This window comes from Hemiscyllium ocellatum, chromosome 6, assembly GCF_020745735.1.
Source record: "Hemiscyllium ocellatum isolate sHemOce1 chromosome 6, sHemOce1.pat.X.cur, whole genome shotgun sequence".
NCBI classification, from domain to species: Eukaryota; Metazoa; Chordata; class Chondrichthyes; order Orectolobiformes; family Hemiscylliidae; genus Hemiscyllium; species Hemiscyllium ocellatum.
Window position 1 is genome coordinate 97,413,067 of NC_083406.1, and position 27,058 is coordinate 97,440,124.

At 39.8% G+C, this 27,058-nt stretch overlaps 1 protein-coding gene across 1 annotated transcript in view; it reads left to right on the forward strand.

Moving 5' to 3' along the window:
- The first annotated feature begins 9,366 nt into the window (after positions 1–9,366).
- Positions 9,367–27,058, forward strand: part of cog6 (component of oligomeric golgi complex 6) — a 116,455-nt gene continuing 98,763 nt past the window's right edge. Inside the window, exons 1-2 of the mRNA XM_060826792.1 lie at positions 9,367–9,574; positions 25,294–25,437. Of these exons, the coding sequence (XP_060682775.1) occupies positions 9,407–9,574; positions 25,294–25,437 (312 nt within the window). The 5' untranslated portion in view covers positions 9,367–9,406. The remainder of the gene's footprint in view (positions 9,575–25,293; positions 25,438–27,058) is intronic.

Consider the following 27,058-nt stretch of genomic DNA (forward strand, 5'->3'; position numbering starts at 1 on the left):
GGCAATGGCAAAAAAGTTGGGAAAATAGGGAAAAAAATGGAAAAATCAGATTCTCAATGTCACGGAAAAAAAATCCAATTTTCCGCTTAAGGTTTAAATAGTGATTTTAGAATTTTACTAGTGAGCAGAGACTAACTTATTTCCATGCATTTGCCTCCCTTTGTTAGCTAAACCTGCTTTATTTCTCTGTGGCTCCCAATTCTCCACTGACTTTCTGAGAAACTAGATAGTACAAATTCCCAACATGAAAGTCAAAGCAGTTGCATGCTGGGTTCTGTTTATTGCTTGCTTCTCCTGGACCTCACCATAGAGTGCCTGCTCAATGACATGTTCTTCTTTCACACTTCATCCTCTGAAGTGGACATTGCCAAACCACTAGCCTTACATCATTCCTGCTCTCAGACTAGCTCAAATCCAGTTCTGCCCTTCACGGCTTCACTTTGGAGCTCAGGAACACTTATGACTTACATGCTTCTACCAGCTCATAATACATGCAGGAACGTACAAAACATCCCATGCATCTACATAGGTTGTACTTTGTGGCTTATAATTTACTTTCAATAGCACTGCCACAAATTGTGCATACCTGGAGGTTGCCAGCCTCTGCGGCTTGCATTGCTTGTTAGTCTGTAGAAAGACGTGGCAGTTTATCATAGTTCACAGCACTGAACAGTCAAAGGGGTGTATATGATGCTGTATGGTACCTTGATGTTTTAATGTCACATCTTTAGCATGTGCCAACAAGTTACCCATCAAACGTACTGAAAGTGCATTAAGCTAAAGGCTTGTGTGAAAACCAAACGGTGCCAGTCCTTAGTGGAGACAAGGGAATTTACAGTCATTTAGGGGTAGTACCACAGTCTGTCAAGGTACCCATCTGGTACCAGTGTAATGAGTTGGATATAATTAGTCCTGCAGGTCAGGTGCAACCAATCCAAGGATTATAGGTATAGCAATTTGGGTGCTGTGAAAATATTGGTCCAGAGTTGGCATTTTTTTCCAGCAAACAGACAAAGGGAGAGATTGATTATGATGGAAATGAATAGGGGAGTAGGTCATAATGAGGCAGGAGTAGGAGAGATGGTGAAAGGGCTCCAATGAGTAAGTAGTGTAGAGGGAAAGAAGATTTGGTTGGGAGCAAGAGGTGGTTGAAAGCCATGCAATAAAAAACGTTGTAAGACATGTGCCTTGGAAGATGAATGTGCAGTGACATAGTTGAAGTGAGTGGAAGTCCTCTGAATGTGAGGTAGCAGAAAGAAGATGGTGACACTTATTCTTGCAGAACATGGAGCGTTAATAACCCTCTCATTGCATTGCAGGGTTGTGAAGTTTCATGAGAGACACTGCATTGACCCAGAACATTGGAACATAGGAATTAAGAGCAGAAGTAAATAATTCAGCCTTCGAACACAGTCCAACATTTGACATGAACGTGGCTGAACTTATCCTGGTCTCAAGTCCACTTTCCTACCTACTCCCCGCAGGTCTTTATCTGGGTCATTATCTTGATCCAGGCTGATTGAAACTGGTGGCATGACATACTTTGCCAGTCCACAGGAGGGTCTATTGCTCTCTTTTCCGCCTTACCCATCCCTAAGCACCTCTAGGTTCCTGTGCATGAACCAAGAGACAATTTGGCCTTTCTCAGCCATTTCCTTGGGAATAACAGAACACGAGCAGAGTGCGGACAACAGTTCTGGCTTGCAGTGTCTGAAATGGTGTGCAACTGGAATTTAAATGTAGCAGCACAAACAACACAATGGTTTTAGTAGTGGCGAGCAGTTCCATGTTCCACAGGATGGGCACCAAAGGGGCCAGCTGCATAATTAATGAGACAAGGAGCAGAAGATTGTGAGAGAAGACCATGGCTGCCATGAATCTCACTCCATCAACCACTTTGTCAAAGAATGGAAAAATTCAGTCCTACATTTAATAAAGTGTTGTATTCAGTATGAAAAGTATAACTAAAAAAAAAAGGAATTTTAAAAATGAATTGAATGCTGCAATGAGAGAACTTTATGGTTTTTCTGAACTGATGAATTAGGATGGATCAAATGACTTCTAATTTTTAATCCACTTGTGACCTTGTAAATCAAGTGCCATGGGAATTATTTAGAATCCTTCAGTCAATATATCTGTGACAGTCCAAAATCCTAAAAGTTCCCCACTGAATACATTTGTTTATTCATTCATAGAATGTGACAATGTTATGACACGGGGTAAACCCTTCTGCTTATTTAAAACCAGCAACACAGAAAAGATTTATCCCGTGCAGCAATCTGTGAAAATTCGATAGACCAAGAAGTATTTAAAGTAAAAATTAACTTTATTTCCTAAAGTATAACAGAGAATAATTAAATAACAACTACTCACAACTCCTTCCTCTAATCAATGTTTTACTTTCCCCTTCCACAATACTAACCCGATAAAACTCACAATTAAGATTTACAAAACAAAAACTTCTTATCTCAAAACCAAGCAGGTTTCAGTTTTCTCTGAATTCGTGTCTTCTTTTGATCTTCTTGGGGATTCTGCTTCATAGATTACTGATTGATAAACGTACTTTTAAGAGAGCTATTTTTCACGCAATCTTTACAGGCTGGTAGCTTGGCAGTTCTCCTCTCAACTGTTCAATTTTTCCCGGTCTTACACCCTCCCCAGTCTTATACTGCAAAGCATCAGATTGTGTCATTGGCTTTTAAAATTGTCAATATCCTAAATTCAAACTGGATTAGAGTTTGGTATTTTTTGGGGGGTAAAGTTTATACTGTTGGCCTAATTCAGGTCTGTTTTATCATTTCCTGGCAACCTAGCTCATCTAGCTTTCGACCCAATGTTACATTGTTACCTTATTGAGAACACTTGGTGCTGTCACATATTTCCTCAAACTTCTAACTCTCTTAAAGATACAGTACACCCACGTCTTCATTACACCACCCCCTTAAAAAAAGAACCATCATAAAGAAAAGATGGCTTCATTTTTTCCTCTATTCTTTAAATACATTACCCTAATTTAATTTTTACATTAATTTAAGTTCACTTTAACTTCTTCCCATATATCTATATATATAAAACATGAAATAAATACAAATTTCATCTAAACTTTATCAGTTAAATCTGTGATAATACATCTGCGATTACATTCTTACAACCCTCAACATGTATGATTTTTAAATTAAAAGTCTATAACATAAGACTCCATAGAAATTGTCTCATATTTTTGTCTGTAAAGCGTTCTTAGAATGTAAGCGGATTGTGACACATTGTTCATGACATACGCATTAAAAGGTTGTAAGGCCAGTACCAAACTCAATAGTTCCTTTTCGATTGTGGAGTATGTCATCTGGTGGAATTTAATCTTCTTCGAAAAGTAACCAACTGGCAGTTCAATCCCATCCTCATCTTCCTGTTGGAGTACAGCTCCAACTCCAACGTCACTAGGATCGATGGTGACTTTAAAAGGTTTTGAAAAGTGTAGCTAAAACTGGTTTGGTGGTTAATATGGCTTTCAAGTGGTCAAATGTCTTCTGGCATTGTTTCTGAAGAAGGGCTTATGTCCAAAATGTTGATTCTCCTGCTCCTTGGATGCTGCCTGACTTGCTGCACTTTTCCAGCAACACATTTTTCAGCTCTGATCTCCAGCATCTGCAGTCCTCACTTTCTCCTGGCATTGTTCTATCCACCGAAACTTTGTGTCCTTCTTCAGCGAACGGTTAACGGTGCCACAACACGGCTGAAGTTTAAAACAAACTTTCAATAGAATCCACTGAGTCCTAAGAATCGAAGCACCTCTTTTCCTCGAGGTTGGTTGTGGAAATTCCTCGATGGCCTTCATCTTTGCTTTCTGTGGGGTAAACTGTCATGGATAATGTTATGTCCCAAGAACATCACCTCTGCTTTCGCAAATTCAATTTTATTTAACTTAATCACCAGTTTTGCTTCTCAGTAGTCATTCAAAGAACTCTTCGAGTAAAAAATGAGGTCTGCAGATGCTGGAGATCACAGCTGCAAATGTGTTGCTAGTCAAAGCACAGCAGGCCAGGCAGCATCTCAGGAATAGAGAATTCGACGTTTCGAGCATAAGCCCTTCATCAGGAATGATTCAAAGAACTCTGCCAACTGTACCATGTGATCTTTCCAGGATTTACTAAAGATCACTACATCGTCCAAATACACTGCACAAGTTGTTAACCCAGCCACAACAATGTTAATGAGTTTTTGGGATGTGGCAGATGCATTCTTCATTCCAAAGGGCATCACTTTAAACTGACATAGCCCATTTTGGGGTTATAAGTGCAGAAATTTCTTTCTCTGACTCTGATAAAGATATCTGCCAGTAATCACGCATTAAGTCCAACTTGGTGATGTAACTGAGTTGTCCGACTTTCTTGGTGCAGTCCCCAAATCTCGGAATTGGATATGAGTCCTATTTTGTAAAGGCATTGACCTTCTAATAATCCACACAGAATCTCTGAGTTCTGTCTGGTTTGGGAACTAAGACGATTGACAAACTCCACTCGCTCTGGCTTGGTTCGATAATGTCCTCGTCGAGCATGGCCTCCGCCTCCATCTGGACCTGTCTGACTTTGAAAGGATTAGGCCGATACGGGTGTTGTTTTATTGGAGCAGCATTTCCAATGTCTACTTCATGTACAATAGCATTGCTCCTCGCCATCTGATTCTTAGATTTGTCCTTATATTGTAGTAACAAATCTTTCAACTTCATTCTATGCTCCTGAGACAGATAGCTTTCTAATCTATAGCACTCTTCAAGGACTTCTTCATTTTTAAATCTGTTTTGAGGCACATCAAAATCCACATCATCTGGATTTGATTCCTCATTCTGTGGGCAGTAACTAACACCTGTTTCTCCAGTTCTTTCTCTCTTGTATAATACAGTTTCAACATGATCAAATGACATACTTGATACTTTTTTTTCCATCTGGCATCTTTACTAAATAGTTCACATCACTCAACTTTTTCGCAATTTGATAGGACCACTAAACCTGGCTTTGACGGGATCTCCTATCACTGGTAACAGTATTAATATGTCATTCCCTCGGGAAAATGTCAAAGTCCAGAGCTTTTATCTGTTACCTGCTTCGTTCTATACTGTGCCCTCTTTAGGTGCTGCTTAGCTAACTCATCTACTCTATTTAATCTCTTCCTCACCTCTGATGCATAATCTAAGTGTGAGATCTCTGACTTTGATCCTGTCAATTTTTCTTCAATAAATTTCAAAGGGCCTCTCACTTCATGAATGAATATTAACTCAAAGAGAGTGAACTGAGTAGATTTGTTTGGGGCATCTCTAATGTCAAACAATACGAATGGGATACCTTTAACCCAGTCATTCGGGTAATCCTGACAGTACGCTCTCAACATGGTCTTCAAGATCTGATGTCACCTTTCTAAAGCTCCCTGGGATTCAGGATGATACGCGCTGGATTTAAAGTGCTGTATACCCAAACTATCCATAACCTCCTTAAACAGCCTAGCAGTAAAATCTGACCCTTGTTCTGACTGAATCTTTCTGGGTAGCCCATACCATGTGAAGAAAGCTACTAACCCCTCTACCACACTTTTTGCCTTGATACTCTGTATTGAAATTGCCTCCGAAAATCTGGTAGACACATCCATTATGATTAACAAATACTGGTTCCCTCTTTTAGTTCTCAGGAGGGACCTACACAATTAATTACAACCTGCATGAAAGTTTCTTCAAATGCAGGAACTGGCAACAAAGGTGCTGGCTTTATTACCGCCAGTGGCTTACCTACCATTTGGCATATATGACACATTTGGCAAAAGTTAAGCACATCTTTGTGCATTCCAGACCAATAAAAATGTTTTTGTACCTTAGCCTGAGTCTTTCATATCCCTAGGTCACCTCCTACAGGTAGTTCATGTGCTAACCGTAACACGTCCTGGCTGTATGCTACTGGCAACACAATCTGGTGCACTTCAGCCCAATTCTCCTCTGCGCTAACGTGCCTCGGTTTCCATTTCTGCCTGAGGATTCTACCTTTCAGATAATAACCCTCCAGAATATTCTCTGCCTCATTTTCGGTGTATGCATCCACATATATAACTTTTATTGTCTTGTCTTGCTGTTGCAAGTCTCTTAGTCTTTCAGGAGTAAACACTTCTGTCTGACCTTCTGCCTGTTCAGGCTTTTCCTGTGCTATTACATCAAACAGGGTCTCCGCTAACTGAACCCTCAACTCCTTCTTTCTTTTTACTTTTCACTTCGTGCTGTGACTTATGACAGTGGGATCTGATTACCACACAGAGTGGGAAAATATCAGGATATTTCTGTTTTAACTCCTCAGTTTCTTGGTCTTTATTGGGCTTCTCCACAACAAGAGATGTCACTCCCACCTTGGATCCTGCCAAATCATTGCCAAGAACAAACTGTATTCCTGGAACTGACACTCTGTCAATCACTCCCACTGTAAATTCCCCAGTCTTGAGTTGGCACTCCAACCTGATCTTATATAGGGGAATGCTATATTTCTGTCCATCTATCCACAAATGACCACACTCTCGGGTAATAGATCAGAAAGAATGCATACTCGCTCATCTCTTACTATCAGCGACTGGTTAGATTCTGTATCTCTCAAAATTATAATTTCTTGTCCATCTCCCCCTGTTCTTTCTGAGTAAACTTTACCCACAGAGGCAAAGTCTTTGTTGAGATTAGGTATTAACTCCATATCCAGCTCCTGCCTATGCTGTGCACTCTCCTGCAGCTCCTCAGCTCTTTGTTGGGTCTCCTTTACTTCCCTCACTAATGCCACTGGCTTCGCTTCTTTTACCACATTTTCCAACAACGTCTTTCTTTAATGACCAGCATCGTGACATTATGTGTCCCACCTTCTGACAATGAAAACACCTTTTCCCAGTGCCCTTCTGAAACCACCAGCACTGTAAACTTTTGTGTCCCATGCCATTACAGAGGTACAGCCTTTCACCTCTTGTCCACCCTCTTTGGTTCTTTAACCTGTGGTAAAATCTTATAAGTATGCTCAACTCTTGGTTTTGTAGTGTAGAATCTCCCCTTCTCCCAACTTCCATCCCTCACAGGAAGAAATTTTGGCTGGAAGTTTGTCTTATGCACCAACACATACTCATCTGCTAATTCTGCAGCCCTTCTCACTTTCTGAACTTTCTGTTCCTCCACAAGAATTCTTACCATCTCTGGAAGTCAACAGAATAATCTCTCTTAGAGCCTCAAAGGTCTTATCTATTTTCAAAGCTTGCACAAACGATCAAAATAACTATATTTAATTCTTTTGAACTCAACATACGTCTGACCTGGTTCCTTCTTTGTGTTTCTGAACCGCTGTCTATATGCTTCTGGTGCCCATTCATAGTCACTTAAAATAGCCTATTTAACCTCTTCATAATCTCTTGACATCTCATCTGACAGTACGGCAAACAACTCATTAGCTCTGCCTATCAGTTTAGTCTGAACTCACATTACCCATAAATCCTGGGACCACTCCATCTACCTAGCCAACTTCTCAGATGAAATAAAGAAAGCTTCAACATCTTTCTCATCAAAATGCGGCAGAGTTTTAACATATTTGTGTGTGTATATATATCACTACCTTCTTTTTCAATTTCCATCTTGTTTACTTGACTTTGCTGACTAAGTTGCAACTTCTCAAGTTCAAATTCTCTTTCATTTTGCTCAGCAAAGAACTTTCTCTCTTTCTCTTTTCCTTTCTCCCTCTCTCTCCTCTCTCTTTGTTCAGCCAAAAACCTTCTGTCTCTCTCCCTTTCCTCTCCTCCTCTCTGTTTATCTTCTAAATCAATTGTAATTTAAGTTTTACTACCTCTACGGCACTTGTGTGTTTCCCTGACACACCTAAATGTTTGAGTAACTTCCTTACAATTTCAGCTTTACCTTTGTCCTTGGTTAAACCCAAATCTAACTTATTTGCTAATTCTAAAACAATGGCCTTTTTCTTTACTTCTAAACTTTCTTGGCAAATTTGAAAATTTCAAATCCCAGAACCTCTTTAGCAATGTTAAGAGGTATTTCTCTCACTTTTACTTCAATTAACCACACGTCACTGAAATTAAACACATTGTCTCGACTATGTTTTGTATAAAGATCTAGGACACTAACCTGCAAGTGTTTAAATCATACTCCCAAGTCTATTCAAATCTGTCTAAACCAGTTCAAATCCTGTTGACTATCCAAACTGTTATGTTATAGGGTAAACCCTCGGCTAATTTAAAACCAGCAACACAGCAAAGATTTATCCTGTGCAGCAATCTGTGAAACTTTGATCAGCCAAGAACTATTTAAAGTAAAAATGAACAACTTTATTTCCTAAAGTATAACAGAGAATAACTAAATAACAACTACGTATAACTCCTTCCTCTAACCTAACTTTTACCTTCCCCTTCTACAATACTAGTCCAATAAAATTCCCAATTAAGATTTACAAAACAAAACTTCTTATCTCAAAACCAGGTAGCTTTCAATTTTCTCTGAATTCATGTCTTCTTCTGTTCTTCATCGAGATTCTCCTTCACAGATTTCTGATTGATAAAGGTACCTTTAAGAGAGCTATTTTTCAGGCAGTCTTCACGTGCTGGTAGTGGTTAAGATGGCATGGGTGAATCTTTTAAAAAGTTAATTAATGTTAAATGAAGGTGGGGCAGTCTGCTGGAGCTGCTGTCTCTGTACAGAATGCAGAAACATCAACAGTGTATGTGGAGATGCAGCTACTCAGACTGAACATTCAAAAAGAAACAGTGAGGCTGCTTCGGTAAACGTGGTCTTGATTCAGCCTAAATAATTTCAACGCCACTCATTTCAAGGATCTAGCCGAAGTAGCTTTTTTTTAGCTTTGTTTCTGAAAGCTAACTCTGGAATCATGATATTTGGTGTACAAATTGGATACATAACCAATGAGAACAGCGAAGGGTACGTCTCGATCATACCACAGGATTACTAGAGAGAGCGAGAGAGAGACGATTGGTGGTGAGTTTAACCTGAGGGTCACTATGCCTGAGGTGAGTGGTGAGATCTTCATGGTGACTTCAGTTGGCATGGGAATTGAAAGCACAATGTTGGCATCACAAACCAACTAACTGGGCTAACCAACTCCCCAGAGGCAGGACAGTGTCACCTGACAATGGCTGTGGCTATCGGCCACCATTAAACCATAATAACAGCTGATCCTCTTGTCCAGGCTCAGGGGTGGACCATTAGCCACATGTGGCTCACCCATCTCTCTCTGTAATATATGTGTGTCCTACTCAATGCGTTCCCCTGCACCAACCCCGGAACCATTGTGTAGTATCAGGTTGCTGCGGGGGGTGTATTTTCTGTGTGGTTTCCGGTGAGTTGGACCCCGGCTGGATTGAGAGACCGGTTTCCTGGGAGATGGCTGAGTGCAGAGTGGAGGCACCGGGTCCTACCCTGGTCCCGACCCCGGAGACGGGGGTCGGCGGTAGCAGCAGTAGCAGCAGCGGCGGCAGGGAGGCCACCAACAATAACCCGCTGGCCAGGAAACTGAATAAAATATTGGAGACTCGGCTGGACAGTGACAAGGTGGGGGCTGTCAATGCACTGACTCGTTCACTTCACCCAATAATCAGCTTCATAATCTGTTCACTGAGAACTATGTTAGAGAGAAAGGAAGTTTCCTGGGTTTGTATTCGTAAACATTCAGCGAAGGTTAGAAGCTGCATTAGAAGCTACAGAGCCTCTGGGATAAGTAGCTATTGAAAAATTATTATTTTCGGTTCAGAGAGACACTGATTAGGAGTGTCAATCTAACCTCTTCCAGTTTAAAAATGTAATCTGCTTCGTGTATGTCAATATGATTGAAGAAATGCAGCTCCATCTGTTTGAATAAGTTATCAAAGTGCAAGGCTGTTTAAATCAATTAATTCTCACTTGCTGTGAATGATATTTACATGGAGTTATAGAGATGTCCAGCATGGAAACAGACCCTTCGGTCCAACTCGTCCACACTAACCAGATAGCCTAACCTCATCTTGCTCCATTTGACAGCACGTCGCCCATATCCTTCTAAATCCTTCCTATTCACATACCCATCCAGATGCCTTTTAAATATTGCAATTGTAACAGCCTTCACCACTTCCTGTGGCAACTCACTTTCACACATGCACCACCCTCTGCATGAAAACATTGTTCCTTAGGACTCTTTTAAATTTTTTTCTCTCTAACCCTAAACCTATGCCCTCTCGTTCTGGACTTCTCCATCCCAGGGCCTAGACATAAAACATTTCTTTTCATATGTCAGAAGCAACTTCATTCGGTAAATGATCACCATCTCGAATATGCATTGCATTGTCACTTCCTCAAGTTAAAGAGTGCAGACTTGCACATATTTGATGTATATTTGGTTGAGCTGTCCATCAATGTACCAAATCAAGTGCAGTCAGACCTCAAAATTACTTACTGGTCCAGGATCATACTAGAAAGTGATGGCTGATGATTACAAGCTTGTCCTCAAATCCAAAGCCTTTTTCCATTGCCACCACAAATCCAGTAAGAATAACAGTTGGAAGGTGAAAGGAAGGCAAGTGGCCGGAGACAAAGGACAATTTGAAGCACGTTGGATCTCAGGCCATAAAGGTGGATGCTGAGGGAGGAAATGATGTTTGAAAGCCTAAGAGTTTCTATTGCCATGAGGTGGGATACCTTTGAACAAATTGCTGGAAATTCCAGAGTAAACCCATGGGATCTATCAGGTTACATATAATTAATGGAATACAGGGAGAACTAGCCATTTGGATACAGAACTGGCTCGAAGGTAGAAGACAGAGGGTGGTGGTGGAGGGTTGTTTTTCAGACTGGAGGCCTGTGACCAGTGGAGTGCCACAAGGATCGGTGTTGGGCCCTCTGCTTTTTGTCATTTACATAAATGATTTGGATGCGAGCATAAGACGTACAGTTAGTAAGTTTGCAGATGACACCAAAATTGGAGGTGTAGTGGACAGTGAAGAAGGTTACCTCAGATTTCAACAGAATCTGGACCAGATGGGCCAATGGGCTGCGAAGTGGCAAATGGAGGTTAATTCAGATAAATGTGAGGTGCTGCATTTTCGTAAAGCAAATCTTAGCAGGACTTATACACTTAATGGTAAGGTCCTAGGGAGTGTTGCTGAACAAAGAGACCTTGGAGTGCAGGTTCATAGCTCCTTGAAAGTGGAGTTGCAGGTAGATAGGATAGTGAAAGAAGGCGTTTGGTATGCTTTCCTTTATTGGTCAGAGTATTGAGTACAGGAGTTGGAAGGTCATGTTGTGGCTGTACGGACATTGGTTAGGCCACTGTTGGAATATTGCATGCAATTCTGGTCTCCTATCGGAAAGATGTTGCAAAACTTGAAAGGGTTCAGAAAAGGGTGTTGCCAGGGTTGGAGGATTTGAGCTATAGGAAGAGGCTGAACAGGCTGGGGCTGTTTTCCCTGGAGTGTTAGAGGCTGAGGGGTGAACTTATAGAGGTTTACAAAATTATGAGGGGCATGGATAGGGTAAATAGGCAAAGTCTTTTCCCTGGGGTTGGGGCATCCAGAACTAGGGGGCATAGGTTTAGGGTGAGAGGGGAAAGATATAAAAGAGACCTAAAGGGCAACTTTTTCACGCAGAGGATGGTACGTGTATGGAATGAGCTGTCAGCTGCCAGCCTGGTGGAGGCTGGTACAATTGCAACATTTAGGCATTTGGATGGGTATATAAATAGGAAGGGTTTGGAGGAATATGGGCCAGGTGCTGGCAGTTGGGACTAGACTGGGTTGGGATATCTGGTCGGCATGGATGGGTTGGTCCGAAGGGTCTGTTTCCATGCTGTACGTCTCTATGACTCTGTAATGCAAGGAAAATGATTCTGACCAAGAGTACAACAGACTATCTGTGATTGTGAGACCAAGTACAAATACACTGAGTGTGAGGAAGATAAACAAGGTAGCTGAGAGCTACATAGAATTCTTGTGAAATGCAACAGTAATTCCTTTTCTCTCAAATGAAGCAAGTTGTATGTAGGGATACAGGAGCTGCCTGTACTCTCTTCTTGAGGATAGGTGTAGCTCTTCCACAAATGAGGTCATTGAATGCCAGGATTTTAATGAACAACATTGGTGGGGTGTACTTACCTTTGTATTGAGAGCAGCTGAAGTGTGACCTAATGTCTGGAACAGTAATTATATGGATTGTCCACAATTTGCCTGTAGACATAGTTAACCTATTCCTCAGGAATACTTTGTCTGGAATGCAAGTGTTAGCTTTTCCAATAAGTATGGAAAGGCCAAATGGAATTGAGATAGCAGTAGTGAAAAAGATTCCAGAAATAATTCCTTCATGTGTAGGGACTCAAACAATGATTAAATAAATTCTATTCTAGGAAGTGACCATTTGCACTGCAGACAAATTTTGGCATTATGAAGTGTTCATTGGGATTTGGATAATCTGAAAGAAATGTGCATTAAGTCTTCTCTGACTGAGATTCAGCAAGCAGATCCAAAGTTAGGTAAAGTAGCACAATGGCTCAAACTAAAACTCAAGCTGTGGGAATTCCAATATGCTATTATATTAAAATTATGATTCTGATGAAGAAGTGGAGAGCTGTCACAAACCTGAAGATGAAGATTAGAATGTGGTTCATCAGATTGATTCTGCCCAAATATTGTTAGAAAATATTAAGGACAGTCCACGAAATTGCAGAGGTGAAACACATAGGGATATGAAAGACCCAAGCATGCATAAGTTGACTTTTGTTTTAGATTAGATTCCCTACAGAGTGGAAATAGGCCAACCCGACCCTCCAAAGAGTAACCCACCCAGACCCATTTCCCCTAACTAATGCACCTAACACTAGGGACAATTTAACATGGCCAGTTCACCTAACCTGCACATCATTGGACTGTGGGTGAAACTGGAGCACCTGGAGGAAACCCACGCAGACAGGGGGAGAATGTGCAAACTCCACACAGACAGTTGCCCAAGGTGGGAATTGAACCCGCGTCTTTGGCGCTGTGAGGCAGCAGTGCTAACCACTGAGCCACCGTGCCATCCATTTTTATTGCATTTTGTTTTGTTTGTCACCCTGGATTCACTGAATTCATCCACCGCTTTCTGATCTTTTGGGTTAGTTCATGGATATGAGATAAGACGGCCTCCAAAACTAATTAAAATGAAGTTTTCAAAGCAGAAGGCTGAATCTTCCATGTTAAATTACGTAAGTATATTTTGCATGCGGCTCACAAGAGCATGCAAAGGGGCTCAGTAAAATTGTAAAGATTCACAAAGAATCATGAACAATTAGGCTGACAAGCATGCCGAGACCTGAACATTTCAACCAGGGATGATGCGTTTGTACTACAGCCTTTAGAGACCGAACGGCTGAAACCATTGATGAGTAGTCGAAATAAGGTAGTCAAAAGGATTCAGAAAGGGAATTATTGGACTGATACCTCAGATTGCTAGAAAAACAATTGTCTGTGTCTCATCAATATGTTGAATAATGTTCATGCTGGGAAGAGGATAAACCTGTGTAGGTAACTCAGATAGTAAGGTCAATGGAGGATGAAAGGGATAGGGTGATAAGGAGAGGGAGGCCTGGACATTTCCCAGATTGGAACTTCCTACTATTCCTACACTGAGCTGTTAGAGATGTTAGACATAATACTTGGATGAAGAACAATGAGAAGCCATAACCAGGCTTCACTCAGAATTTAAGTGAGTCTGTAGGGACAAATCAGGATGTTTAACCAGAGCCGAGCATGATGCGGATGTGGAAGAATTTTATCCTGCAAAATGGCATCCTTAACCCTCAAGTTCAGAAAACAGGTTCAGGTGAAAGCAGAAATCCAATGCATGTTGGAAAACCACCTAATCAAACTCCGTCAAAGTTGCTGGAGGTCTCCAGTGTATTCATGCTGAAACGTGAGGGTTCAGTTGGATTCTGTGTAAGATATGGAAAGGACAATACAGTAATAAAGGCAGGCTCCAATCCAAATGCTCACTTGGAAGACTATTATTGTCAGTGCCAAATGTTTTGCCAAAATACAATTTTAAAAGAGACATTGGTAGGTTCCTTTAATACCCAAAGCAAAAGATATGTAGGCTGTTGTCACACCAGACAGTACTTTTTAGTGCTGAGTGATTCCATTTGGGCTACAATTTTCCAGAGACCAGTAACTGTGACGATACTATGGCTTTAAGAGGTGTACTTTGTCCTTGTTTTTGTTCTTATGAAGAAAGGTTGAGATAGAGAGTCTGAGCAGTCTGCTCAAGGCCAATAAAACTTGAGGCCTTGGGGCTTTTCTTAAAATTTGGAACAATAGAAGCAGCCTGGATGGGTGGGGTCAAGCTCCTACAGCACCAGGATTTTTAGTTTTAGCTTTGTGCAGTTACTAAGGTGTTGAAGCTGGCTGTGGAAGTTTGTATTCCTCTCTCCATTACAGCTAAAAGCTATTGTTCTCTTCCTGCTGGAATTGCATGTGAGACACTGTTTTACTGAATTTGCTTTTGTCAAGTATGTGTTTATGAGATATTACTATCTTGGAACAGTTAATTAATAATTAATATATTTATTATTTTAAGTATTTTGGTAGGATTACAGTTAAACCAATTCTTTTATTTCTATTTTTGTCTGTATTTTAACTGTAGTGTAAAAACTGTTCTGCCTGACTTCAAGTTTGATCAATGAAATTGCATCTGGAACACAACGCCTTACACTTGCCTGTAAAAAAAAAAGGTTAGGGTCTAGATTACCTTCTTAATATATTTTGAGGGACTGTGGTCTGATCCGTAACAGTAGTAGCCTGTATACCTAACTGTGTGATGTAATGCAATGTGCTGTCTGACAATGAAACTTGGAAGGACCACTTACAATAACTAGAGGCTCTGTTTATAAAATTGCCGTTAGATCAGAAGAGATTGAAGCAGAAGTAGGCCATTCAGCCCATGAGTCTGCTCTGCTAATCAATGAGATTATGGCTAATTTGGTAATCCTCAACATCACTCTCCTGTCTTAATCCCGTAATCTTTGAATCCCTTATTGACTACAAATCTGTCTATCTCAGCCTTGAATGTACTTAGAACATTGCCTCTACAGCATTCTGCGGCAAAGAATTCCACAGTGTGAAAAAAATTACTTCATCATCTTTGTCTTAAATATGCGACCCCTTACTTCAATATCCCCTTTGGTCTTGGACTCTGACAAGTGGGAAGAACCACTCTGCTTCAATCCTTTCAAATCCTTCTAAGAACCTTATATTTTTCATTACGACCCACCTCTCATTCTTCTAAACTGCAATGAGTCAAAACCCAACTTACCCAAGCTCTTTATTAGAAAATTGTAAGAAAGTTGGCTGTTTTACTGATAAACCTTGCCAAAGGTGATTTTGCAATAATGGGTGTAGTCTGCCTGCAGCACATAGTAAGGCAACAACAAGTGCTGCTATAAAATATCAAAAGTACAAGCATTAGTTGAACAGGGGAACTGGAGTGAGGGAGAGAGACGTGCATTCCTCCACTGTCAATTGTAACACTTGGTGTTAATTTTTCTATTGTGCTTTTTGGGATCTCAGGAATTATTTTTTTCTATTCCGAAGGTAGGAGTAGATGACATTGCTGTTGTATTTGTAGAAAGTTTGTAAAGTTTAATGGTGATTTCCTCTGTGATGAAGATTGGTCAGCTATAATTTGCAATTGCCTTGTGGAAATATGGTAATGTGGCATTCATGGAAATGGGACTTAAAAATGGTGAGGTCGAGTAGCTTAACAAATGGGGCCACAGTGTTCAGAAAAGATAGGGAAGGGAAAATGGAGGTGGGATAGCATTACTGATTAGAGACTGTAGTGCTAGAAACAGAGGATGACATTAACCAAATGGATTCCAACCAACTAGAGTTGAGAAGCAACAAAGATTTAGTCTCATTACTGGGGATGAATTCTGTAGGCTTCTGGGTAGTGCAAGACAGAGTGATGAGCAAGCTGTGGAGGAATGATAATGATGTGCAAGAACTATAAAATAATGCTGTCTAAAGGGAAATGCTGTTAAAACTTTTCATCTTGGCTCATCTGAATGACACAAGATTTTGAAAGGGAATAACAATTTATGTTGCACAAAAAAAAATTGCTGATGGCCTCAGCAAATCGACTCTGGTTGAGCATGTAGAATGCACAAAGAATTACTGAGGCTTTAATTAAAAAAAGGCATGCAATGCATGGACATGTTCCATTTGTCCTACAGAGGACAGGTCCTTGCAGATGGATATGTAGCTTCTAACAAGTGTAAGTGTGTCACCTTGCTAGCACAAACTAGAATTATAACTTTATTACAGTGTAGTTCTTAGCATACTTGGGATTGCTCAGCATGTGTTGCTCATTTGCAGAATTACATCTGATGTTACGTGTTATGGTCTGAGCTTTGCAAACACAGACTGATTAAGTACGGTCAGTACTCTGCCTATTTTGAAACCAGTGGGTCAGTTGTTTGGAGCAACCTACCGGCTTTTTTTTTTCTTTTTGTCAGCTTCTTTGAAGATAATTTGTACAATAATTCAGTTTAGCCTTCTGATTAGTCTTCATCCTCCTCCTCTTTCATCCTGCTTGATGTGAAAGTAGAAAGTACTAAAGTACACAAACCATTTGAAAGAGGCTGTACATACTGAGAATAATTATGCATCTGGTCTTCATAAGAGGTACTGAGTATGAAAGCAGGGAGATTATCCTGAACCTTTATAAACCTCTGGCTAGGCTTCAGCTTTATCCTGTTCTGGTCCCCACATTTTAAGAAGGATACGGGGTGCTTGAGAGAGTGCAAAAGAGATTTGCTGGTATGGTTGGTATTGACGAGAGATCTTGGCTACAGAGTTGGAATGGAGCAAAGGCAATTGAGTCAGACAAGATAGTATTTTTAGACAAGGTGAACAGAGAAAAGCTGTTTTTCTTATTTGATTATATGGGACTCAGGGACGTGTACATTTTCAGATAAGATTTCAGTGGAGGATGAGTTACATAGTGAGTGATCATGACATGGAATATGTTGCTTATGAGAATTGTGGAAACCGAGATTACAAATAATTTCAAAATAAAATTAGATGGACACTTGAAAGAAGTAAACTTGTAGGGTTTTGGAGACAGAGCTGGAGAATGGGACTGACCAAATGTTGTCCATAGCTCGCATAGCCATGATATTCTGAACAGCTTACTCCTATTCCGTAATGATGCTATGAAAGCATCTCTGTATAATGCAGTGACTATAAAAGTTACCCAGTGTTTAAATGGGTTTGCAGTGTCACACACTCTGACATAACTATCACTCCTAACTCTTCTGTATTGACAGTTCTGATATATTGTCAATATATAGTATTAAAAAGATGTTTATAACCTCCTAATAAGTAGCTATTGGAATCTATATTTGATGGCTGAGTGACTGAGTACTTTAAGAAATTTGAACAGATTTACGAGAGCCAGCATGGATTTGTCAATGATAGGTCATGTTTATTAAACCCAGTAGATTCCGGAGAGGAGTTAGGCAACACATTTTTGTGCATTTTCTGCTAGAAGTGTGGAAATCTACCATAGGAAAAACAATCAGTGCTAGCTCAATAAAAATGAAAACCTGTGGTCAGTAGATTTATGCTATCCAAGGCTATTGAGGGAAATTGATCTCATCTGGAGGGGATAGAGTTTGGATACAGATCAGATATGATCATAATGAATGGTGAGGCAGGCTTGAGGGGCTGAATGATCCTAAGAATTTAATGCACAGATAGAAAAAGTTGAAGAAAATTTTACATACCTGTATGTAGTGATAGTATTTATTACCACTGCTTTGCAGATAGCACGGAAGCAGACCCTTTGATTCAACTGGGCTATGCTAACCACAATCCCAAACTAAATTGTCCCACCTCCGTGCTTGGCCCATATCCCTCCCAATATTTCACATTCATGCACTTATCTAGATGTCTTTTAAACTTTGTAACCGTACCTGTATCCACCACTTCCTCTGGAAGTTCATTCCACACATGAACCAATCTTTGTGTTTTAAAACAAATGTTGCCCCTCATGTCTATCTTAAAACTTCCTCCTCTCACCTTAAGAATATGCCCCCTAGTCTTGAAATCTCCCACCCTGGGGAAAAGCTGCCTGCCATTTTCTTTATGTCCACCTGTCAAAATTTTATAAATCCGTATAAGGTCACCTCTCAACCTCCTAAGCTCCAGTGAGAAACACCCCAGTCTATCCAACCTGTCCTTCAAACTCAAACCTTCAATTCCAGGCAACATCTTGGTAAATTAGGGCGACCAGAATTGGACACAGTACTTCAGAATAGGCCTCAATACAATGTCCCAACTCTACTCAAAGGTCTGAGCAATAAAGACAAACCTGCAAAATGACTTCTTAACCACCCTATTTATATGTGATACAAACTTCAACGAATTATGTACCAAAACCCCTGGCTCTCTCTGGTCTTCTTGCCCTTACTTTTAATTGTATTAGTCTTATCTTTGTTTGTTTTACCAAAATGCAATCCTCTGCATTTATCCAGTGTAAATTCCACCTGCCACTCTTCAACCAATTGACCCATGTCACTGTAATCTTATCTTGATTTATTACAGCACAGCTTATGCAATTGTGTGACTGCTGATTTTCTTTGGAACTCAAGAGTGATCAAGCCTGTGGATTGAGTACTCAAACTATGCAGCTTGATAATGTAACATGGAATTAACTTTAAGCTTTTTCCAGTCTGTTGAAAAATGTTATTGCATCCTTCTGGAGACAGTGGGACTAGAATCCAGGCCTCCTGGCTCAGCGATAGGGGCGCTATCACTTTGTCACAAGAGCCCAGTGAATGATATTATAAAGACACTTCCTTCCAAAGAGCAGGTTTTGCTTCTCTCGCATAAATAAAGAAACAAATTTGGCACGTGAGAGCCACTGAAGAATTTTTAAAGAAATTTATTCATTCACGGGATGTGGATATTATTGGCCAGGATGGTATTTATTGCTCATCCCTAATTGCCAGTTGAAATCCTACCACATTACTTTGGGTCTGCAGTAACAGATTTCCTTTCCTAAAAGACATTAATAAACCACATGGGTTTTTCCAACAATTGGCAGCAGTTTCACGGTCATCATTAAATTCTTAATCCAAAACTTTTTTTTTATTGAATTTAAATTCTACCATCTGCCATGGTGGGATTTGAACCTGCATCCCCAGAACACTGCCTAGGTCTCTGGATTAATAGTCTTGTGATAATACGACTAGATCAATGACTGTCTTATTAAAGTACAATGATTTTTAATTTAGAAATTAAGGGATTGCTGATGCCTCTTTTGGATTGAAGTGACAGAAGATAGTGACCCTCACTTTCTTCAGTTCTAATTTTAAGATCATTGAGAATATGTCACATGAAGTGATCACACATTTTTAGAGTATTATGGGCAATTGGAAAGCCTGGGTCAGACTGGGCCTAAAAAGGAAAATAGGTGAGTGCACTGAAGCTTGTGGATATTTGTTCATTGCTGAGCCTTGGGAGAGATAAGAATTATATTTGGTTTGTTTTGAAAAGTACACTAGAAATAGTATTGACTCTGGATGGACCAGATTACAGACAAAGTATTTTCTTGCTTTGTACTATACTGTGTGAAGTACTATGAGGAATGGAAAAACGATCTGCCACTTTTGAAAGCATTTTTAACACCTACTTATGCAAATAATTTAGGCAAATACTTTTATATATCCATTGTTCACAGCACAAACCTGTTAGCTCCTCAAATTTAACCTTTCTTGTGATTGTTCAAGTGCCACTTATTGCTGGAGAAAGTCTGTAATGAAATCAAAATTGATGCATTTGAACACTTAAAGTGGAGAGTTTTATCACCACCTAAAACATATTACAGGCATATGTTCATAATTTTAAATAAATATGTTGTGTTTAAGGGAAAACTGAAGGGACTATTTTGGTATTAAAAATGTATTGCTAGCCTAGATAATACATTTATTCCTGTTCAAAATAAATGATGATTTTGATGGTAACATAAATGCTTTCGTTCTTTTTACTGCTGGAAAATAAAGTAGATCTTTCAGCCGTTTGATTGATTGGGAAACAGAATGACTTGAGGAAACAGCCTGTAGCTGCAAGTGAGGGGTTACTTGGTGTGCAGGATAGAGAACCAGATGGAAAGGAGTAGTAGAAAGAACAAGGTATGTGGAAAGCAATAATCTTGAGAGAGAAGCCAGATGGAAGGGACCACCATGAGAGCAATGTGTATTATATTCTCAGACATCCTGTTGTCTCAAAGTAATCCAATCTGTTACACTTTTCAAATGTTAGTAGCCTGTAAGATTATGACACAAGTGAAATTTGCAGCAGTGCAACATTGAGCATGTTCTGGCTAATATTGCAAGCCCACTATTCTGAAACATGTTAACTTCAGTTTCAAAAACATAAAAATTGTTATTGTAAATAGTTTGAAAATATCAGAAGCTCAAACCAGTGTTTGTGCTTAGTTACTGGTCCATAATTCCAATTTAAACCATTGCTTCTCAAAATTCCATGCATAAGTCATTAGCAAAATTCTGAGAGTTCTCCTCTGACTGAGTAAATAACTGTACGGTTCTGCATGATATCCATACAGATAAGGAAGATCCAAACTGGCTGAGTGAGTGATTGCAGCTAAGCAGTATTTGGATCACTGCTATTAGTTTTAACTCTACTAAAATTAAACCAGCGTTTTTTAAAAATTCTGATAGTACTGTGTCAGACAGTGTCAAATTTATCTATAATGTTTGCCATGAAAAATGTCCATAATACAGAGGAGGTGATGCTGGACATCTTAATATGCATAAAGGATGATAAATCCCGGTACTTGATCAGGTGTACCCGAGAACTCTTTGTGAAGCTCGGGAAGTGATTGCTGAAACCCATGATGAGATATTTGTATTATCAGTAGCCACAGGTGAGGTGCTGGAAGGCTGGAGGTTGGCTAATGTGGTGCCACTATATAAGAAAGGTAGTAAGTTAAAGCTAGAGAACTATCGACCAGTGAGCCTGACATCGGTGGTGGGCAAGTTGTTGGAGGGAATACTGAGGGACAGGATTTACATGTATTTGGAAAAGCAAGGGCTGATTAGGGATAGTCAACATGGCTTTGTGCGTATGAAATATTGTTTCACAAACTTGAGTATTTTGAAGAAGTAACTAAGAGAATTGATGAGGGAAAATAGGTGGACATGATCTACATGGACTTCAGTATGGCGATCAACAAGGTTCCTCATGGTAGACTGGTTAGCAAGGTCAGATCACATGGACTACAGGGAGAAATAGCCATTTTAAAACAGAATTTATTCAAAGGTGGAAGACAGAGGGTGGTGGTGGAGGGTTGCTTTTTCGACTGGAGGCCTGTGACTAGCAGAATGCCACAAGGATCAGTGCTAGGTGCACTGCTTTTTGTCACTTATATAAATGATTTGAATGTGAACATAGGAGATATGGTTAGTAAGTTTGCAGATGATACCAAAATTTGAGGTGTAGTGGACAGTGAAGCAGGTTACCTTAGTGTAAGGGGATCTTGGTCAGATGGGTCAAAGGGCCGAAGAGTGGCCAATGCAGTTTAATTTAGATAAATGTGAGGTGCTGCATTTTGGAAAGGCAAATCAGAGTAGGACCTATATATTTAATGGTAAGGTCTGGGAGTGTTGTTGAACAAAGAAACTTTGGAGTCCAGGTTCATAGCTCCTTGAAAGTAGAATTGCAGGTAGGTAGGATAGTGAAGAAGGCGTTTGATATGCTTTCCTTTATTGGTCAGTGCATTGAGTATAGGAATTGGGAGATTACAATAGAGCTGGAAAAATGCAGCAGGGCAGGCAGCATCCGAGGAGTAGGAAGATCAATGTTTCGGGCAAAAGTCCTTCATCAGGCCCATTCTTGATGAAGGGCATTTCCCCGAAAAGTCGATTTTGCTGCTCCTCGGATGCTGCCTGACCTGCTGTGCTTTTCTAGCACTCCTTGAATCTTGTCTCTAATCTCCAGCATCTGCAGTGCCCACTTTCGCCTGTCGGAGTTGGGAGGTCATGTTATGGGTACGTAGGACGTTGATTAGGCGCTTTTGGAATGATGACTGCAATTCTGGTCTCCCTGATACAGGAAGGATGTTATGAAACTTGAAAGTATACAGAAAAGATGTTGCGAGGGTTGGAGGATTTGAACTGGAGGGAGAAGCTGAGTAGGCTGTGGGACTATTTTCCCTCGAGCATCAGAGGCTGAGAGGTGACCTTATAGAGGTTTATAAAATCATGAGGTGCATGGATATGGTAAATAGACAACGTAAAAAGATATTCCTGATGAAGGGCTTTTGCCCGAAACGTTGATTTTCGCTGCTCCTTGGATGCTGCCTGAACTGCTGTGCTCTTCCAGCACCACTAATCCAGTAAAAAGACAAGGATTTTCCCTGGGGTAGAGCAGTCTTAGACTAGAGGGTTTAGCTTTAAGGTGGGAGGAGGGACCTAAGGGGCTAATTTTACAAGTAGAGGGTGGTGCAGATGTAGAGAGGAAGTGGTGGAGGCTGATATAATTACAACATTTAAAAGGCATCTGGATGAGTATGTGAATTGAAAAGATTTAGAGGAATATGGGCCAAATGCTGACAAATGGGACTAGATTTATTTAGGATATCTGGTCAGCATGGATGAGTTGGACCAAAGGGTCTGTTTCTGTGCTGTACATCTCTATGACTATGATTAAGGACCATTGCTACTCAGAAGAATAAGCTCTTAAGAAACATGTCGGAGGTATTGTGTCACATGTCAGACTGTATTGCATGGCGTGTTGCTGCCGTGGCAATGAATAATGAAGGAAAACCAGAAGAAAAAAATTTGTGCCAGCAGTAGATTCTTCATAATTCTGTGGTAATGGTTCTGTGTGTTCTTGATTTTTATTGACAATTATACAAATATATTAAGAGGCAGGTTTGTCATTCATAGAAAAGAGAGTCTCTGCTACCTCTACTGGACAAAAACATTGAATCCTCTAAGTCAGTTCAGTCCTTTTGATTTTGTGTCACTGCATCACATTTTAAACACTTTTTAAAAGCATATTCTGAAAAATACTGAAGCAGATGGAGGAGCTGACTTTTTGAAGCTGTGTTGTGGCAATGCACATTTACTTGTTCTTGGTACCTGTTAAACTTATCTGTTGATCTTGTTGCATGGTGGAGTTGCAGAATGGAGCAGTTTTTGTGAGCCGGTTGATTTCAATAATCACTGTGTTCTTCTGGGTAGTAACGCTTTGCAATCCTAAAGGCAGGCAATCTCCCATTCTAAACGTTTCAATATTATATTTCCAACCCATCTCAGTCCTTTTCATTCATTGTGGACTGTCCTTTCCTCATGAATAGAGAGTATTTTAACAGATTTGACACAATTACTATTTATATTGTCTCCTTTGCCACCAGTGTATACTACTCCTGTTGCATGGTTCCAAGGACAATGCCAATCCTTTGATACCTCATCACATAATGGTGATTCTTCTCCGGTAATTCTATACAGGAAGTGTTGACAGTTTGATCTGGGAGGATATTCAAGCCAAAGTTAATCCTGTTCTCAAGTTCACTTTCCTGGGATCATGAATCGTGATTTTCTTTTACCCTCCCTCGCGAGATATGCTGTAGTTACCTTAAGCTTCAATGAAACCTGTACATTACAGATACGTTCAGAACTGACAGCAGCTGTCATCAATTTGCAGGTGTCTTTAATTTCAAAATGGTCATTGTATATGCTGTAAACATCATCAATAAAGTGGGAAATTTTATTGCTAGCTTCTATAAACAATAAATAATACAGAAATGTTGTATTCTACCCTGGAGATAGAGCAGTGTTGCTGTTGCTATGCAGGCTAGGCAAAAAAATCCACCCCATTTCACAAAACTCCTTTCTTTTATAATACGTGCTGCTGCTTTGCTCTGACGGCGCACACTGACCTCATGATAATTTGAAGGTAGAAAGAAAACCATGGGGAACGTGTTTACTCCATTCACTGCATGTTTAAGATACACAACTTTGTGACAAGTTATGTCCTGTGCATTAAAGATTGTCTGTCTGTAATTTGCAAGTGCATTGTGTTTCAGAATGCTTGTGCATTTTGTCATGCAAGTTATTTGGGTCTCTCGATGTGTTTCACTTTTGGAGCTGTACGTTTATATAGATTTCACTAAAATGGATGAAAACGTGTGAAATGGACTGACAGTAGATTATGTGTTTTTGACAACTCCCCTCTGCCTTTCTGAGACGTACTCACCCAACCAAGTGTGAGGCTTTGATAGTAAGTGTCAACAGGTCATTCATATTGGGGCTTGCATACCTGAACTGATCTTGTCCAAAAGTACTTGTTATCCAGGGTCATTTTGTATGGTGAAGAATTCAGTGTCAACTCAAAACAAAGGCATATGCAGTTTACCTATAATCAGCTGTCTGACCTCAGCTAACAGAAGATTGTCAAAGCCTTACCCAAGAATTGTCTTGACTTGTGTGTCGTAGGTACTTGGTGCATTGAGACCTTGGGTTGTTGAATTGTTTTTGAAGTAGCTAGGCATTTAACTAGATTTATCACTGCTACAGGAAAAGCAACATTCATTAAGCCTGCAATCAATAAAGTTTTGAAATTCTTATTACCTACTTTTCAATAAAGTACATTAATTCTCTGTGATACTTTAATTTGTGACAGTGATTCATAGAGGCTGTAGTTTGATGTAGGAATTTCTAAGTAAATAATGATTTGCCTGTGATTCATGTTTCTCCAAGGATTTCATTGATTTCACTTCCTATAGGTCTTGCTTTGACAAATTTCTCATAGACAAGCCCCAAATTCTTGGAAATGACCTTCTTATAAAGCCCTTGCATTATACTTGCTCTTTTGCTAAAATCTGTGTTATTGATAGTTTTTTTTAACAACAGGTTTATTTACTTAACATGTAGTATAGATGAGAAACGTACATTTAATTTTAAAAATAATGAAAATGTACTGCAAAGGAATATAAAATCTTAAAGGAATTGTTCTTCCAGATATTTCACCTTATGAATGGATGCTGCTGTGTTTGTTATTCATTATACTCATAACTTTAAATTCAAGTCCAAAACCATGATAACATAAACACGCTGCTTTGCAACAGATTTAATATAGCTCCTCATAGCAAGGTCAGCAAAGACAAGGCAGTCAGCTCTTCAACCATAATTTATTATTTCTCAACACAGTAAATGTCATAAATTAAAATGTGTTTTTCTCAATTCACAGGATATGTTGGAGGCTCTTAAAGCTTTATCTGTATTCTTCACTGAGAATAGTTTACGCACCAGGAGAAATCTGCGAGGAGACATAGAACGGCGTAGCCTGTCCATTAATGAAGAATTTGTACGTGTGTTCAAAGAAGTCAAAGAGGTAAATGTCAAATATCTCTTACAATGAAAAGGATTAATTTTTGTGAAGTGGTGATAACATTTGGTTTATAAATTAAGTATTTTTTAAAAATCTTAACTAATCTTGCAAAATAACTGATCACAAACCTATTTGTATCTTTGTATTAACAAACATTACATTTGACTTTGTTCATTAGAGATTCTATTGTTTTCAACAAACTTGCTGAGTGGAATGTGCATTGAAGTAGTCTGCTTCATCTTGGCAGAGAGACAGAAAGACAGGGATGACGCGATCAGATATGAAATTAGTATTTCTCTAATCTTGGTGATCACAATGAAGAACATTAGGAAAGTCAGGGACACGGAAAGGCTGGTTAGCTTTTTACTGCTTCAACTCTCCCATTTTAGGATAGTTGCGTGTTGAATAATCCCACTATTTTGATATAATTACCTAATCTGGCAGACTATACCACACATGGATTGTAAGCATACCTTTCACTAGGTTATGTGCTCTATTTGATTGGTATAGTTTGAAGCAATAAGGTGATTTATTTGCAGAAAGGGGAAAAGAAAACAGCTTGCATTAATGTGATGTCTTTCATCATTCAGTCAACGAAATACTTTTCCTGTACTAGGTGTGTTGAGACTGAGAAACGGGGCAAACAATTATAGAATCATAAAAGTTAAAAGTGTAGAGGAGACCATTCAGCCCATCTTGTGTGTGCTGGCTGAAAATGAGTTATCCTGCCGAATTCCAATTTCCAGCTCTTGGTCCATAACCCTTTAGGTTACAGAAACTCAGTGAGGGATTCTGCCTCTCTCACATTCGGACAGTCAGTTCTCAGTTGTATGGGGTGGAGAATGCCAAAGATTTGCCACCCATTGAGTGAAGAAATTTCTCCTCACCTCAGTTGCAAAAAGGCCTATATCTTTTCCTGAGATTAGTTCCCCTGGTTCAAGAGTCACAAGGCAGGGAAGACCCCATCTAAATGTCACAAAAGGTCTGAAAAAATGTATGATGCAAATAATCTGAACAAATCATCTGGCATTGAGCAAGGCATTGAATTTAGACAAGGCACGTGAAAAAGCAAACCCAGCCAACTCTGCAAAGACTTCCTCACTAGCATGTAAAAATTTGGCCCATGCTTAATAGCTGTCCTACAAATGAGTCAAACAACAGAATAACAGTCATTCTGAAAGATTATACCAATCAGCTAATTTCCCAGACTCCTCCATCTCACCCTTGGGTGTGTCCTGTCCCACAAGCAGAACAAACCTATGCGAGATGGCAGCACAGTTGTGCATAAGTAGGAAAGAATGCCTTCAGAATCCTAAATATTACCTCAGGATTGCATGAGGTTTCATGACACCAGTACCAACTGCTCTCCCTCAGCTAAGGGAACAGCATTTCTCCATAAAAACTGAAAGAACTGCAGATGCTGTACACCAGAAACAAAAACAGAAATTGCTGTAAAAGCTCAGCAGATCTGATAGCATCTGTGGAGGGAATCAGTTAACATTTTGGGTCGAGTGACCTTTACTCAGAGCTCAAGCATTTCTTCATGTTGAGCAACTTTTTGACTGAAGCACTGAGTGCTTTAAAGGCACAGACATATTCTGAATGAGGGACTTCACTGTTGATC